Source organism: Oncorhynchus tshawytscha, unplaced genomic scaffold, assembly GCF_018296145.1.
Source record: "Oncorhynchus tshawytscha isolate Ot180627B unplaced genomic scaffold, Otsh_v2.0 Un_scaffold_6703_pilon_pilon, whole genome shotgun sequence".
Lineage (NCBI taxonomy): Eukaryota > Metazoa > Chordata > Actinopteri > Salmoniformes > Salmonidae > Oncorhynchus > Oncorhynchus tshawytscha.
Window position 1 is genome coordinate 265,001 of NW_024609792.1, and position 15,000 is coordinate 280,000.

Here is a 15,000-nt window from a genome sequence, read left to right on the forward strand (position 1 = left end):
AGAGAGGAGAGAGACAGAGGGAGAGAGAGAGGGAGAGAGAGGAGAGAGAGAGGAGGTGAGAGAGAGAGACAGAGAGAGGAGGAGAGAGGAGGAGAGAGAGAGACAGAGAGAGGAGGAGAGAGAGGAGAGAGAGAGAGAGTTCTCAAGTCCACCTTCAATGATTAACCGGTAGGTGACAAGATCAAGTGGACTCAGTGACCCTGACAGACGAGATGTCAGCTGGTCTCTGTGGGAACTACGTCTGGAAAAAAGACAGGCACATCGTACCGTCCTCTGATCTCACAAGTCAAGCTTGACAGATAGACAGAGAGGTCATCGCGGGCAGGCAGGCTGACGGGCCCTTCCAGACAGCGTGTGTGGCACCGACGGGGCTGGCTGAAGACACGTCCATGGGGCAGAACACGGCCCGCTCCACTCACATCCTCGCTGCTGCCAGAACACACGGCACGGCCTGCTCCACTCACAGCCTCACTGCTGCCAGAACACGGCCCGGCCCGCTCCACTCACATCCTCGCTGCTGCCAGAACACACGGCACGGCCTGCTCCACTCACAGCCTCACTGCTGCCAGAACACGGCCCGGCCCGCTCCACTCACATCCTCGCTGCTGCCAAGACCTTCCCTTCATTTAGGACCATCCATTAGACAATAACACACTAAAATACAGCTGCTCTCTCTCTCTCTGTGTGTGTGTGTGTGTGTGTGTGTGTGTGTGTGTGTGTGTGTGTGTGTGTGTGTGTGTGTGAGAGAGTGAGTGAGTGAGAGAGAGAGAGAGAGAGGAGAGACAGAGAGACTACAGGGAAGCTACAGATCATTATGTTCTGGTAGGTCAGAGACTACTGATCATTATGTTCTGGTAGGTCAGAGACTACAGATCATTATGTTCTGGTAGGTCAGAGACTACAGATCATTATGTTCTGGTAGGTCAGAGACTACAGGGCAGCTACAGATCATTATGTTCTGGTACGTCAGAGACTACTGATCATTATGTTCTGGTAGGTCAGAGACTACAGGAAGCTACAGATCATTATGTTCTGGTAGGTCAGAGACTACAGATCATTATGTTCTGGTAGGTCAGAGACTACAGGGAAGCTACAGATCATTATGTTCTGGTAGGTCAGAGACTACAGGAAGCTACAGATCATTATGTTCTGGTAGGTCAGAGACTACAGGAAGCTACAGACCATTATGTTCTGGTAGGTCAGAAACTACAGGGAAGCTACAGACCATTATGTTCTGGTAGGTCAGAGACTACTGATCATTATGTTCTGGTAGGTCAGAGACTACAGGGCAGCTACAGATCATTATGTTCTGGTAGGTCAGAGACTACAGATCATTATGTTCTGGTAGGTCAGAGACTACTGATCATTATGTTCTGGTAGGTCAGAGACTACAGGGAAGCTACAGATCATTATGTTCTGGTACGTCAGAGACTACTGATCATTATGTTCTGGTAGGTCAGAGACTACAGAGAAGCTACAGATCATTATGTTCTGGTAGGTCAGAGACTACAGATCATTATGTTCCAGGTCAGAGACTACAGGGAAGCTACAGATCATTATGTTCTGGTAGGTCAGAGACTACAGGAAGCTACAGATCATTATGTTCTGGTAGGTCAGAGACTACAGATCATTATGTTCTGGTAGGTCAGAGACTACTGATCATTATGTTCTGGTAGGTCAGAGACTACAGGGAAGCTACAGATCATTAATGACAGTCTTGTCGAGGACAAAACAGATCGGGACTAAAATGCTTTGTGTGAGACACCAGCAGCACAATGGAAACAGATGACTCATCCCAAATAGATGTTTTATTGTGTCTCTTTGAACAACACACAGGTTGTATTATACAAACAAAAGCATTTCCTGTTTAAAGAATCTCTGTTTTCCCAGAATGACAAAAATGAAGGCAGAATCCTTAAACATACAGCTGCCGTTATGGTGTTTTGTGTTGTGTGGCCACTGGGTAGACTTTTATTAACAGCAGAGAACACAGGACACTGATCAGGAAACAAGACAGTTCATTGGTGACTGCAGGGAGAAGCAGGAGTCCAACACATGCAGTACCAGAACCCAACACTAGAGGGCTCTGCAGCATGTAGAATAGAGCAGAACACAGCCTGACAAAACATTAGGAACACCTGCTCTTTCCATGACAAAGACTGACCAGGTGAAAACTACGATACTACGTGTGAAATCCAATTCAACCAGTGACGATGAAGGGGAGACAGGTTAAAATGCCTTTGAACACGGTATTTCATTTAATTTATTCACATTTTTATTTAACTAGGAAAGTCAGTTAAGAACAAATCCTTATTTTCAATCACAGCCTACCGGGGAACAGTGGGTTAACTGCCTTGTTCAGGGGAACAGTGGGTTAACTGCCTTGTTCAGGGGAACAGTGGGTTAAACTGCCTTGTTCAGGGGAACAGTGGGGTTATCTGCCTTGTTCAGGGGAACAGTGGGGTTAACTGCCTTGTTCAGGGGAACAGTGGGTTAACTGCCTTGTTCAGGGAACAGTGGGTTAACTGCCTTGTTCAGGGGAACAGTGGGTTAACTGCCTTGTTCAGGGAACAGTGGGGTTAACTGCCTTGTTCAGGGGACAGTGGGGTTAACTGCCTTGTTCAGGGGAACAGTGGGGTTAACTGCCTTGTTCAGGGGAACAGTGGGTTAACTGCCTTGTTCAGGGAACAGTGGGTTAACTGCCTTGTTCAGGGAACAGTGGGTTATCTGCCTTGTTCAGGGGAACAGTGGGTTAACTGCCTTGTTCAGGGGAACAGTGGGTTAACTGCCTTGTTCAGGGGAACAGTGGGTTAACTGCCTTATTCAGGGGAACAGTGTGTTAACTGCCTTGTTCAGGGGAACAGTGGGTTATCTGCCTTGTTCAGGGGAACAGTGGGTTAACTGCCTTGTTCAGGGGCAGAACGACACATTTTTACCTTGTCAGCTCGGGGATTCAATCTAGCAACATTTTGGTTACTGGCCCAACTCTCTAACCACTAGACTACCTGCCTCGGGTATGGTAGTAGGTGCCAGGCACACCGGTTTGAGTGTGTCAAGAACTGCAACGCTGCTGGGTTTTTAATGCTCAACAGTTTCCTGTGTGTATCAAGAATGGTCCACCACCCAAAGGACATCCAGCCAACTTGACACAACTGTGGGAAGCTTTGGAGTCGACATGGACCAGCATCTCTGTGGAACGCTTTCTACACCTTGTAGAGTCCATGGTGTTCCTAATGTTTTGTACAGTCAGTGTACAACTCCTCTCCTGTTGTCTCCTCTCCGGGCTGTAGATTGATGAGGAGGCAGTGCTCGGCCCACAGAGGAGAGACAGGAGCTGCTAAGTATCATGTCCTGGCCCCAGGTGACCCCTAGGTACCGTAGCAACCTCTCCCAGCAGGACCATAACAACCTGTATTACAGCACCATGTAACAGAGGCAACAGAGGATGAATCACCAGGAGCAGAGTGAGGACTCCACAAGACTCCTCCTCCTCTCAAACCACAAACAGATGAAGGACAATCCTCCTCTCCTCCTCCTCCTCTCAAACCACAAACAGATGAAGGACAAGCCTCCTCTCCTCCTCCTCCTCTCAAACCACAAACAGATGAAGGATAAGCCTCCTCCCCTCCTCCTCCTCTCAAACCACAAACAGATGAAGGACAAGCCTCCTCTCCTCTCCCCTCCCTCCTCCCTCCTCTCCCTTCCTTCCTTCTCCTCTCCTCTCCCTTCCTCTCTCCTCCTCCTCTCCTCTCCCTTCCTCTCTCCTCCTCCTCTCCTCTCCCTTCCTTCTCCTCTCCCCTCCTCTCTCCTCTCCCTCCTCCTCCTCTCCTCTCCCTCCTCCTCCTCTCCTCTCCCTTCCCCTCCTCATCTCCTCTCCCTCCTCCTCCTCTCCTCTCCCTCCTCCTCCCTCCTCTCCCTCCTCCTCCTCTCCCTTCCTCCTCCTCTCCCCTCCTCCTCTCTCCTCCCTCCTCCTCCTCCCCCCTCCTCTCCTCTCCTCCTCCTCTCCCTTCCTCCTCCTCTCCCCTCCTCATCTCCTCTCCCTTCCTCCTCCTCTCCCTCCCCCTCCTCTCCCTCCTCCTCCTCCTCTCCCTCCTCCTCCTCTCCCTCCTCCTCCTCCTCTCCCTCCTCCTCCTCTCCTCTCCCTCCTCTCCCTCCTCCTCCTCTCCCTCCCTCCTCCTCTCTCCCTTCCTCCTCCTCTCCCTCCTCCTCCTCTCCCTCCTCCTCTCCTCTCCCTCCTCCTCCTCTCCCTTCCTCCTCCTCTCCCTCCCCCTCCTCTCCCTCCTCCTCCTCTCCCCCCCCCTCCTCCTCCCCCCTCCTCCTCCTCTCCCTCTCCCTCCTCCCTCCTCCCCCTCCTCCTCTCCCTCTCCCTCCTCTCCCTCCTCCTCCTCTCCCTCCCCCTCCTCTCCCTTCCTCCTCCTCTCCCTCCTCCTCCTCTCCCTCCTCCTCTCCTCTCCCTCCTCCTCCTCTCCCTTCCTCCTCCTCTCCCTCCCCCTCCTCTCCCTCCTCCTCCTCTCCCTCCTCCTCCCCTCCTCCTCCTCCTCTCCCTCCTCCCTCTCCCTCCCTCCTCCTCCTCTCCCTTCCTCCTCCTCTCTCCCTCCTCCTCCTCTCCCTTCCTCCTCCTCTCCCTCCTCCTCCTCTCCCTCCTCCTCCTCCTCCCCTCCTCCTCCTCCCTCCTCCTCTCCCTCCACCTCCTCTCCCTCCTCCTCTCCCTCCTCTCCCTCCTCTCCCTCCTCCTCCTCTCCCTCCTCCTCTCCCTCCCCCTCCTCCTCTCCCTCCTCATCTCCCCTCCTCCACTACTATTTATAGCACTACATCATCAATAATAACGAGTATTGATTATGGGAATGGAATGCAACATATCCCTGATGTAGAGTCTCCCTGATGTAGAGTCTCCCTGATGTAGAGTCTCCCTGATGTAGAGTCTCCCTGATGTAGAGTCTCCCTGATGTAGAGTCTCCTTGATGTAGAGTCTCCCTGATGTAGAGTCTCCCTGATGTAGTCTCCCTGATGTAGAATCTCCCTGATGTAGAGTCTCCCTGATGTAGAGTCTCCCTGATGTAGTCTCCCTGATGTAGGCTGTTACTGTCTATTATCTATCATTTACCCCTACCTACAGTATACTGCTGTTACTGTCTATTATCTATCCTTTATCCCTACCTACAGTATACTGCTGTTACTGTCTATTATCTATCCTTTACCCCTACCTACAGTATACTGCTGTTACTGTCTATTATCTATCCTTTACCCCTACCTACAGTATACTGCTGTTACTGTCTATTATCTATCCTTTACCCCTACCTACAGTATACTGCTGTTACTGTCTATTATCTATCCTTTACCCCTACCTACAGTATACTGTTACTGTCTATTATCTATCCTTTACCCTACCTACAGTATACTGTTACTGTCTATTATCTATCCTTTACCCCTACCTACAGTATACTGTCTATTATCTATCCTTTACCCCTACCTACAGTATACTGCTGTTACTGTCTATTATCTATCCTTTACCCCTACCTACAGTATACTGTTACTGTCTATTATCTATCCTTTACCCCTACCTACAGTATACTGCTGCTACTGTCTATTATCTATCCTTTACCCTACCTACAGTATACTGTCTATTATCTATCCTTTACCCTACCTACAGTATACTGCTGTTACTGTCTATTATCTATCCTTTACCCCTACCTACATTATACTGCTGTTACTGTCTATTATCTATCCTTTACCCTACCTACAGTATACTGCTGTTACTGTCTATTATCTATCCTTTACCCCTACCTACAGTATACTGCTGTTACTGTCTATTATCTATCCTTTACCCCTACCTACAGTATACTGCTGTTACTGTCTATTATCTATCCTTTACCCCTACCTACAGTATACTGCTGTTACTGTCTATTATCTATCCTTTACCCCTACCTACAGTATACTGCTGTTACTGTCTATTATCTATCCTTTACCCCTACCTACAGTATACTGCTGTTACTGTCTATTATCTATCCTTTACCCCTACCTACAGTATACTGCTGTTACTGTCTATTATCTATCCTTTACCCCTACCTACAGTATACTGTCTATTATCTATCCTTTACCCCTACCTACAGTATACTGCTGTTACTGTCTATTATCTATCCTTTACCCCTACCTACAGTATACTGTCTATTATCTATCCTTTACCCCTACCTACAGTATACTGCTGTTACTGTCTATTATCTATCCTTTACCCCTACCTACAGTATACTGCTGTTACTGTCTATTATCTATCCTTTACCCCTACCTACAGTATACTGCTGTTACTGTCTATTATCTATCCTTTACCCCTACCTACAGTATACTGCTGTTACTGTCTATTATCTATCCTTTACCCTACCTACAGTATACTGCTGTTACTGTCTATTATCTATCCTTTACCCCTACCTACAGTATACTGCTGTTACAGTCTATTATCTATCCTTTACCCTACCTACAGTATACTGTTACTGTCTATTATCTATCCTTTACCCCTACCTACAGTATACTGCTGTTATTGTCTATTATCTATCCTTTACCCCTACCTACAGTATACTGCTGTTACTGTCTATTATCTATTCTTTACCCCTACCTACAGTATACTGCTGTTACTGTCTATTATCTATCCTTTACCCTACCTACAGTATACTGCTGTTACTGTCTATTATCTATCCTTTACCCTACCTACAGTATACTGCTGTTATTGTCTATTATCTATCCTTTACCCCTACCTACAGTATACTGCTGTTACTGTCTATTATCTATCCTTTACCCCTACCTACAGTATACTGCTGTTACTGTCTATTATCTATCCTTTACCCCTACCTACAGTATACTGCTGTTACTGTCTATTATCTATCCTTTACCCCTACCTACAGTATACTGCTGTTACTGTCTATTATCTATCCTTTACCCCTACCTACAGTATACTGCTGTTACTGTCTATTATCTATCCTTTACCCCTACCTACAGTATACTGCTGTTACTGTCTATTATCTATCCTTTACCCCTACCTACAGTATACTGCTGTTACTGTCTATTATCTATCCTTTACCCCTACCTACAGTATACTGCTGTTACTGTCTATTATCTATCCTTTACCCCTACCTACAGTATACTGCTGTTACTGTCTATTATCTATCCTTTACCCTACCTACAGTATACTGCTGTTACTGTCTATTATCTATCCTTTACCCTACCTACAGTATACTGCTGTTACTGTCTATTATCTATCCTTTACCCCTACCTACAGTATACTGCTGTTACTGTCTATTATCTATCCTTTACCCCTACCTACAGTATACTGCTGTTACTGTCTATTATCTATCCTTTACCCCTACCTACAGTATACTGCTGTTACTGTCTATTATCTATCCTTTACCCCTACCTACAGTATACTGCTGTTACTGTCTATTATCTATCCTTTACCCCTACCTACAGTATACTGCTGTTACTGTCTATTATCTATCCTTTACCCCTACCTACAGTATACTGCTGTTACTGTCTATTATCTATCCTTTACCCCTACCTACAGTATACTGTCTATTATCTATCCTTTACCCCTACCTACAGTATACTGCTGTTACTGTCTATTATCTATCCTTTACCCCTACCTACAGTATACTGCTGTTACTGTCTATTATCTATCCTTTACCCCTACCTACAGTATACTGTCTATTATCTATCCTTTACCCCTACCTACAGTATACTGCTGTTACTGTCTATTATCTATCCTTTACCCCTACCTACAGTATACTGCTGTTACTGTCTATTATCTATCCTTTACCCCTACCTACAGTATACTGCTGTTACTGTCTATTATCTATCCTTTACCCCTACCTACAGTATACTGCTGTTACTGTCTATTATCTATCCTTTACCCCTACCTACAGTATACTGCTGTTACTGTCTATTATCTATCCTTTACCCCTACCTACAGTATACTGCTGTTACTGTCTATTATCTATCCTTTACCCCTACCTACAGTATACTGCTGTTACTGTCTATTATCTATCCTTTACCCCTACCTACATGTACATAGCTACCTCAATTACCTCATACCCCTGCATATTGATTCAGTCCTGGTACCCAGTGTATATAGACTCAGTACTGGTACCCAGTGTATAGAGCCATGTTATCATTGACTCAGTCCTGGTACCCAGTGTATATAACCATGCTATCATTGACTCAGTACTGGTACCATGTGTATAGAGCCATGTTATCATTGACTCAGTACTGGTACCCAGTGTATATAACCATGCTATCATTGACTCAGTACTGGTACCTAGTGTATATGACCATGTTATCATTGATTCAGTCCTGGTACCCAGTGTATATAGACTCAGTACTGGTACCCAGTGTATAGAGCCATGTTATCATTGACTCAGTCCTGGTACCCAGTGTATATAACCATGCTATCATTGACTCAGTACTGGTACCATGTGTATAGAGCCATGTTATCATTGACTCAGTACTGGTACCCAGTGTATATAGACTCAGTCCTGGTACCCAGTGTATATAACCATGCTATCATTGACTCAGTACTGGTACCATGTGTATAGAGCCATGTTATCATTGACTCAGTACTGGTACCCAGTGTATATAGACTCAGTACTGGTACCCAGTGTATAGACCCATGTTATCATTGACTCAGTACTGGTACCCAGTGTATATAACCATGCTATCATTGACTCAGTACTGGTACCCAGTGTATATAACCATGCTATCATTGACTCAGTACTGGTACCCTCTTCACCTGTTGGCTGAGTCTGACATGTTACTATGACCTCTTCACCTGTTGTTGGTTTGCGTATGACATGTTACTATGACCTCTTCACCTGTTGGCTGAGTCTGACATGTTACTATGACCTCTTCACCTGTTGGTTGAGTATGACCTGAGTTGGGATGTGACCATCTCTTACCTGGCTGGTCTCTGGGGCAGGTCCCTCCACCATGTTTACCTGAGTTGGGATGTGACCATCTCTTACCTGGCTGGTCTCTGGGGCAGGTCCCTCCACCATGTTTACCTGAGTTGGGATGTGACCATCTCTTACCTGGCTGGTCTCTGGGGCAGGTCCCTCCACCATGTTGGCTCGGAACAGTAGCTGCAGCAGGTGGACCTGGGCCACACTGAGGAAGAACTGCAGACTGGATGTTACATTCACCTCCAGGGAGTGACCACACACCAGCACCTCCTGTTGGGACAGAGAAAGACAATATAAACACCATCACCTCCTGTTGGGACAGAGAAAGACAATATAAACACCATCACCTCCTGTTGGGACAGAGAGACAATATAAACACCATCACCTCCTGTTGGGACAGAGAAAGACAATATAAACACCAGCACCTCCTGTTGGGACAGAGAGACAATATAAACACCATCACCTCCTGTTGGGACAGAGAAAGACAATATAAACACCATCACCTCCTGTTGGGACAGAGAGAGACCACACACCAGCACCTCCTGTTGGGACAGAGAGAGACCACACACCAGCACCTCCTGTTGGGACAGAGAGACAATATAAACACCAGCACCTCCTGTTGGGACAGAGAGAGAGACCACACACCAGCACCTCCTGTTGGGACAGAGAGACAATATAAACACCAGCACCTCCTGTTGGGACATAGAGAGACCACACACCAGCACCTCCTGTTGGGACAGAGAGACAATATAAACACCAGCACCTCCTGTTGGGACAGAGAGAGACCACACACCAGCACCTCCTGTTGGGACAGAGAGACAATATAAACACCAGCACCTCCTGTTGGGACAGAGAGAGACCACACACCAGCACCTCCTGTTGGGACAGAGAGACAATATAAACACCAGCACCTCCTGTTGGGACAGAGAGAGAAACAATATAAACACCATCACTTCCTGTTGGGACAGAGAGACAATATAAACACCAGCACCTCCTGTTGGGCCAGAGAGAGACAATATAAACACCAGCACTTCCTGTTGGGACAGAGAGACAATATAAACACCATCACTTCCTGTTGGGACAGAGAGAGACAATATAAACACCATCACTTCCTGTTGGGTCAAAGAGAGACAATATAAACACCATCACCTCCTGTTGGGACAGAGAAAGACAATATAAACACCATCACCTCCTGTTGGGACAGAGAAAGACAATATAAACACCATCACCTCCTGTTGGGACAGAGAAAGACAATATAAACACCATCACCTCCTGTTGGGACAGAGAAAGACAATATAAACACCATCACCTCCTGTTGGGACAGAGAAAGACAATATAAACACCATCACCTCCTGTTGGGACAGAGAAAGACAATATAAACACCATCACCTCCTGTTGGGACAGAGAGAGAGACTATATAAACACCAGCACCTCCTGTTGTTCCAGAGAAACCCTGACCCTGACCAGAGAAACCCTGACCCTGACCAGAGAAACCTTGACCCTGACCCTAACCCTGACCAGAGAAACCCTGACCCTGACCTTGACCAGAGAAACCCTGACCCTGACCCTAACCCTGACCAGAGAAACCCTAACCCTAACCCTGACCCTGACCAGAGAAACCCTGACCCTGACCAGAGAAACCCTAACCCTGACCCTGACCCTAACCTTGACCAGAGAAACCCTGACCCTGACCCTAACCCTGACCAGAGAAACCCTGACCCTAACCCTGACCCTGACCCTAACCCTGACCAGAGAAACCCTGACCCTGACCTTGACCAGAGAAACCCTGACCCTGACCTTGACCAGAGAAACCCTGACCCTGACCAGAGAAACCCTGACCCTAACCCTGACCCTATCCTTGACCAGAGAAACCCTGACCCTGACCCTAACCCTGACCAGAGAAACCCTGACCCTGACCCTGACCAGAGAAACCCTAACCCTGACCCTAACCTTGACCAGAGAAACCCTGACCCTGACCAGAGAAACCCTGACCGTTTGTCCACTGCGTCTCCTAGAGGTCTGAACCAAGAGTTTGATATCAGACTGTTTGTCCACTGTGTCTCCTAGAGGTCTGAACCAGGAGTTTGATATCAGACTGTTTGTCCACTGTGTCTCCTAGAGGTCTGAACCAGGAGTTTGATATCAGACTGTTTGTCCACTGTGTCTCCTAGAGGTCTGAACCAAGACTTTGACATCAGACTGTTTGTCCACTGTGTCTCCTAGAGGTCTGAACCAGGAGTTTGATATCAGACTGTTTGTCCACTGTGTCTCCTAGAGGTCTGAACCAGGAGTTTGATATCAGACTGTTTGTCCACTGTGTCTCCTAGAGGTCTGAACCAGGAGTTTGATATCAGACTGTTTGTCCACTGTGTCTCCTAGAGGTCTGAACCAGGAGTTTGATATCAGACTGTTTGTCCACTGTGTCTCCTAGAGGTCTGAACCAGGAGTTTGACATCAGACTGTTTGTCCACTGTGTCTCCTAGAGGTCTGAACCAGGAGTTTGACATCAGATCGTTTCTTCCATTAATTTGAAGTCATTTGATTTGTCTTCACTTCCAGGTCACCTACTTGGTCATTGTGAAAATATATATTATGGAACTACTACAGGTACCCATCTCAATGTTATTCAATCGTTAGAGATACACAAGTTGTTTTTTTCACCCATCATGCATCATGTCTGAAATGGTCATTGTCCAGCACCTATGTTTTTAAGGAATAAAACACTTTTAATATTGTTTAAACCTCACTGTAAAGGTTCTGGGTTAATGTTTAAACCTCACTGTAAAGGTTCTGGGTTCATGTTTAAACCTCACTGTAAAGGTTCTGGGTTCATGTTTAAACCTCACTGTAAAGGTTCTGGGTTAATGTTTAAACCTCACTGTAAAGGTTCTGGGTTAATGTTTAAACTCACTGTAAAGGTTCTGGGTTAATGTTTAAACCTCACTGTAAAGGTTCTGGGTTAATGTTTAAACCTCACTGTAAAGGTTCTGGGTTCATGTTTAAACCTCACTGTAAAGGTTCTGGGTTAATGTTTAAACCTCACTGTAAAGGTTCTGGGTTCATGTTGAAACCTCACTGTAAAGGTTCTGGGTTAATGTTTAAACCTCACTGTAAAGGTTCTGGGTTAATGTTTAAACCTCACTGTAAAGGTTCTGGGTTAATGTTTAAACCTCACTGTAAAGGTTCTGGGTTCATGTTTAAACCTCACTGTAAAGGTTCTGGGTTCATGTTTAAACCTCACTGTAAAGGTTCTGGGTTCATGTTGAAACCTCACTGTAAAGGTTCTGGGTTCATGTTTAAACCTCACTGTAAAGGTTCTGGGTTCATGTTTAAACCTCACTGTAAAGGTTCTGGGTTCATGTTTAAACCTCACTGTAAAGGTTCTGGGTTCATGTTTAAACCTCACTGTAAAGGTTCTGGGTTAATGTTTAAACCTCACTGTAAAGGTTCTGGGTTAATGTTTAAACCTCACTGTAAAGGTTCTGGGTTAACGGTGCCTCATACTAACCTCCACTTGTCTGTTGTCAGGGGATCTGGGCTTGCTGAATATGATGGCAGGTGCTGCTGTCACTCTGACAGAGAAGTCCGTCAGGATGGGGGTGAGGATGGCTCTCCTCTCCTGGTGTCTCCTGATACTGGGGGTGGGGAAGAACAGAGAGAGAGGTCAGGATGGGGGTGAGGATGGCTCTCCTCTCCTGGTGTCTCCTGATACTGGGGGTGGGGGGGAGAACAGAGAGAGAGGTCAGGATGGGGGTGAGGATGGCTCTCCTCTCCTCTGGTGTCTCCTGATACTGTGGGGGGTTGGACACAGAGAGATGAATCAGGATGGGGGTGAGGATACCACACACTTCACAGGGTCCAACCTGTGGACTATGTCCTCTACAATACCACACACTTCACAGGGTCCAACCTGTGGACTATGTCCTCTACAATACCACACACTTCACAGGGTCCAACCTGTGGAATATGTCTGTACCTGGGCAGTTCCTACTTCAGCTCCAACCTGTGGAATATGTCTGTACCTGGGCAGTTCCTACTTCAGCTCCAACCTGTGGAATATGTCTGTACCTGGGCAGTTCCTACTTCAGCTCCAACCTGTGGAATATGTCTGTACCTGGGCAGTTCCTACTTCAGCTCCAACCTGTGGACTATGTCTGTACCTGGGCAGTTCCTACTTCAGCTCCAACCTGTGGACTATGTCTGTACCTGGGCAGTTCCTACTTCAGCTCCAACCTGTGGACTATGTCTGTACCTGGGCAGTTCCTACTTCAGCTCCAACCTGTGGAATATGTCTGTACCTGGGCAGTTCCTACTTCAGCTCCAACCTGTGGAATATGTCTGTACCTGGGCAGTTCCTACTTCAGCTCCAACCTGTGGAATATGTCTGTACCTGGGCAGTTCCTACTTCAGCTCCAACCTGTGGAATATGTCTGTACCTGGGCAGTTCCTACTTCCGCTCCAACCTGTGGAATATGTCTGTACCTGGGCAGTTTCTACTTCAGCTCCAACCTGTGGAATATGTCTGTACCTGGGCAGCTCCTACTTCAGCTCCAACCTGTGGACTATGTCTGTACCTGGGCAGCTCCTACTTCAGCTCCAACCTGTGGAATATGTCTGTACCTGGGCAGTTCCTACTTCAGCTCCAACCTGTGGAATATGTCTGTACCTGGGCAGTTCCTACTTCAGCTCCAACCTGTGGACTATGTCTGTACCTGGGCAGCTCCTACTTCAGCTCCAACCTGTGGACTATGTCTGTACCTGGGCAGTGTCTACTTCAGCTCCAACCTGTGGAATATGTCTGTACCTGGGCAGTTCCTACTTCAGCTCCAACCTGTGGCTGGGCTCAGCTCTGACCTCAACTCTATTGGCTGGGCTCAGCTCTGACCTCAACTCTATTGGCTGGGCTCAGCTCTGACCTCAACTCTATTGGCTGGGCTCAGCTCTGACCTCAACTCTATTGGCTGGGCTCAGCTCTGACCTCAACTCTATTAGCTGGGCTCAGCTCTGACCTCAACTCTATTAGCTGGGCTCAGCTCTGACCTCAACTCTATTGGCTGGGCTCAGCTCTGACCTCAACTCTATTGGCTGGGCTCAGCTCTCAGTGTGTGTGTCTCAGTGTGTGTGTGTCTCTCAGTGTGTCTCAGTGTGTGTGTGTGTGTGTCTCTCAGTGTGTGTGTCCCTCAGTGTGTGTGTGTGTCTCTCAGTGTGTGTGTCTCTCAGTGTGTGTGTGTGTCTCTCAGTGTGTGTGTGTCCCAGTGTGTGTGTCTCTCTCAGTGTGTGTGTGTCTTTCAGTGTGTGTGTCTCTCTCAGTGTGTGTGTGTTTTTCAGTGTGTGTGTGTCTCTCAGTGTGTGTGTCTCTCTCAGTGTGTGTGTGTCTTTCAGTGTGTGTGTCTCTCTCAGTGTGTGTGTGTCTCAGTGTGTGTGTGTGTGTGTGACTGTGTCAGTGTGTGTCTCTCTGTGTGTGTGTGTGTGTGTGACTGTGTGTCTCTCAGTGTGTGTCTCTCTCAGTGTGTGTGACTGTGTGTCTCTCAGTGTGTGTCTCCCTCAGTGCGTGTGTGTGTGTGTGTGTGTGTGTGTGTGTATGTGTGTGTGTGTGTGTGAGACTGTGCGTCTCCATGGTTACGCAGCATGCTGCTCTATTCTAATGTATTTCTATCTGACGGGGAACTCATCGGGAATTCCTTTCAGCGACGTCGGGGTTTCTGGGTCCTTCTGGAAACACACAGCTGAAATAACCAGCCGAGTCAAACAGGCCGTAAGCCGTCTGCTTGTTTTAGCTCCCAGCTCTCTAGGAAACATGACAGGCTTTGGAATGATGAGTCTGTACGGAGGGAACCAAGCAGACGAGTGGCCCAAATAGTACCCTATGTAGTGCACTACGTCTGACCAGAGCCCTATGGGCCCAGTAGTGCACTACATTAGACCAGAGCCCTATGGGCCCAGTAGTGCACTACATTAGACCAGAGCCCTATGGGCCCAGTAGTGGACTACATTAGACCAGAGCCCTATGGGCCCAGTAGTGCACTACATTAGACCAGAGCCCTATGGACCCAGTAGTGCA

The 15,000-nt window shown here is 47.3% G+C and overlaps 1 protein-coding gene across 1 annotated transcript in view; it reads right to left on the minus strand.

The window, feature by feature from the left end:
• Positions 1-15,000, minus strand: part of LOC112240893 (vacuolar protein sorting-associated protein 13B) — a 407,100-nt gene that overhangs the window by 221,266 nt on the left and 170,834 nt on the right. Inside the window, 2 exon segments of the mRNA XM_042318131.1 lie at positions 9,069-9,209; positions 12,448-12,574. Of these exon segments, the coding sequence (XP_042174065.1) occupies positions 9,069-9,209; positions 12,448-12,574 (268 nt within the window).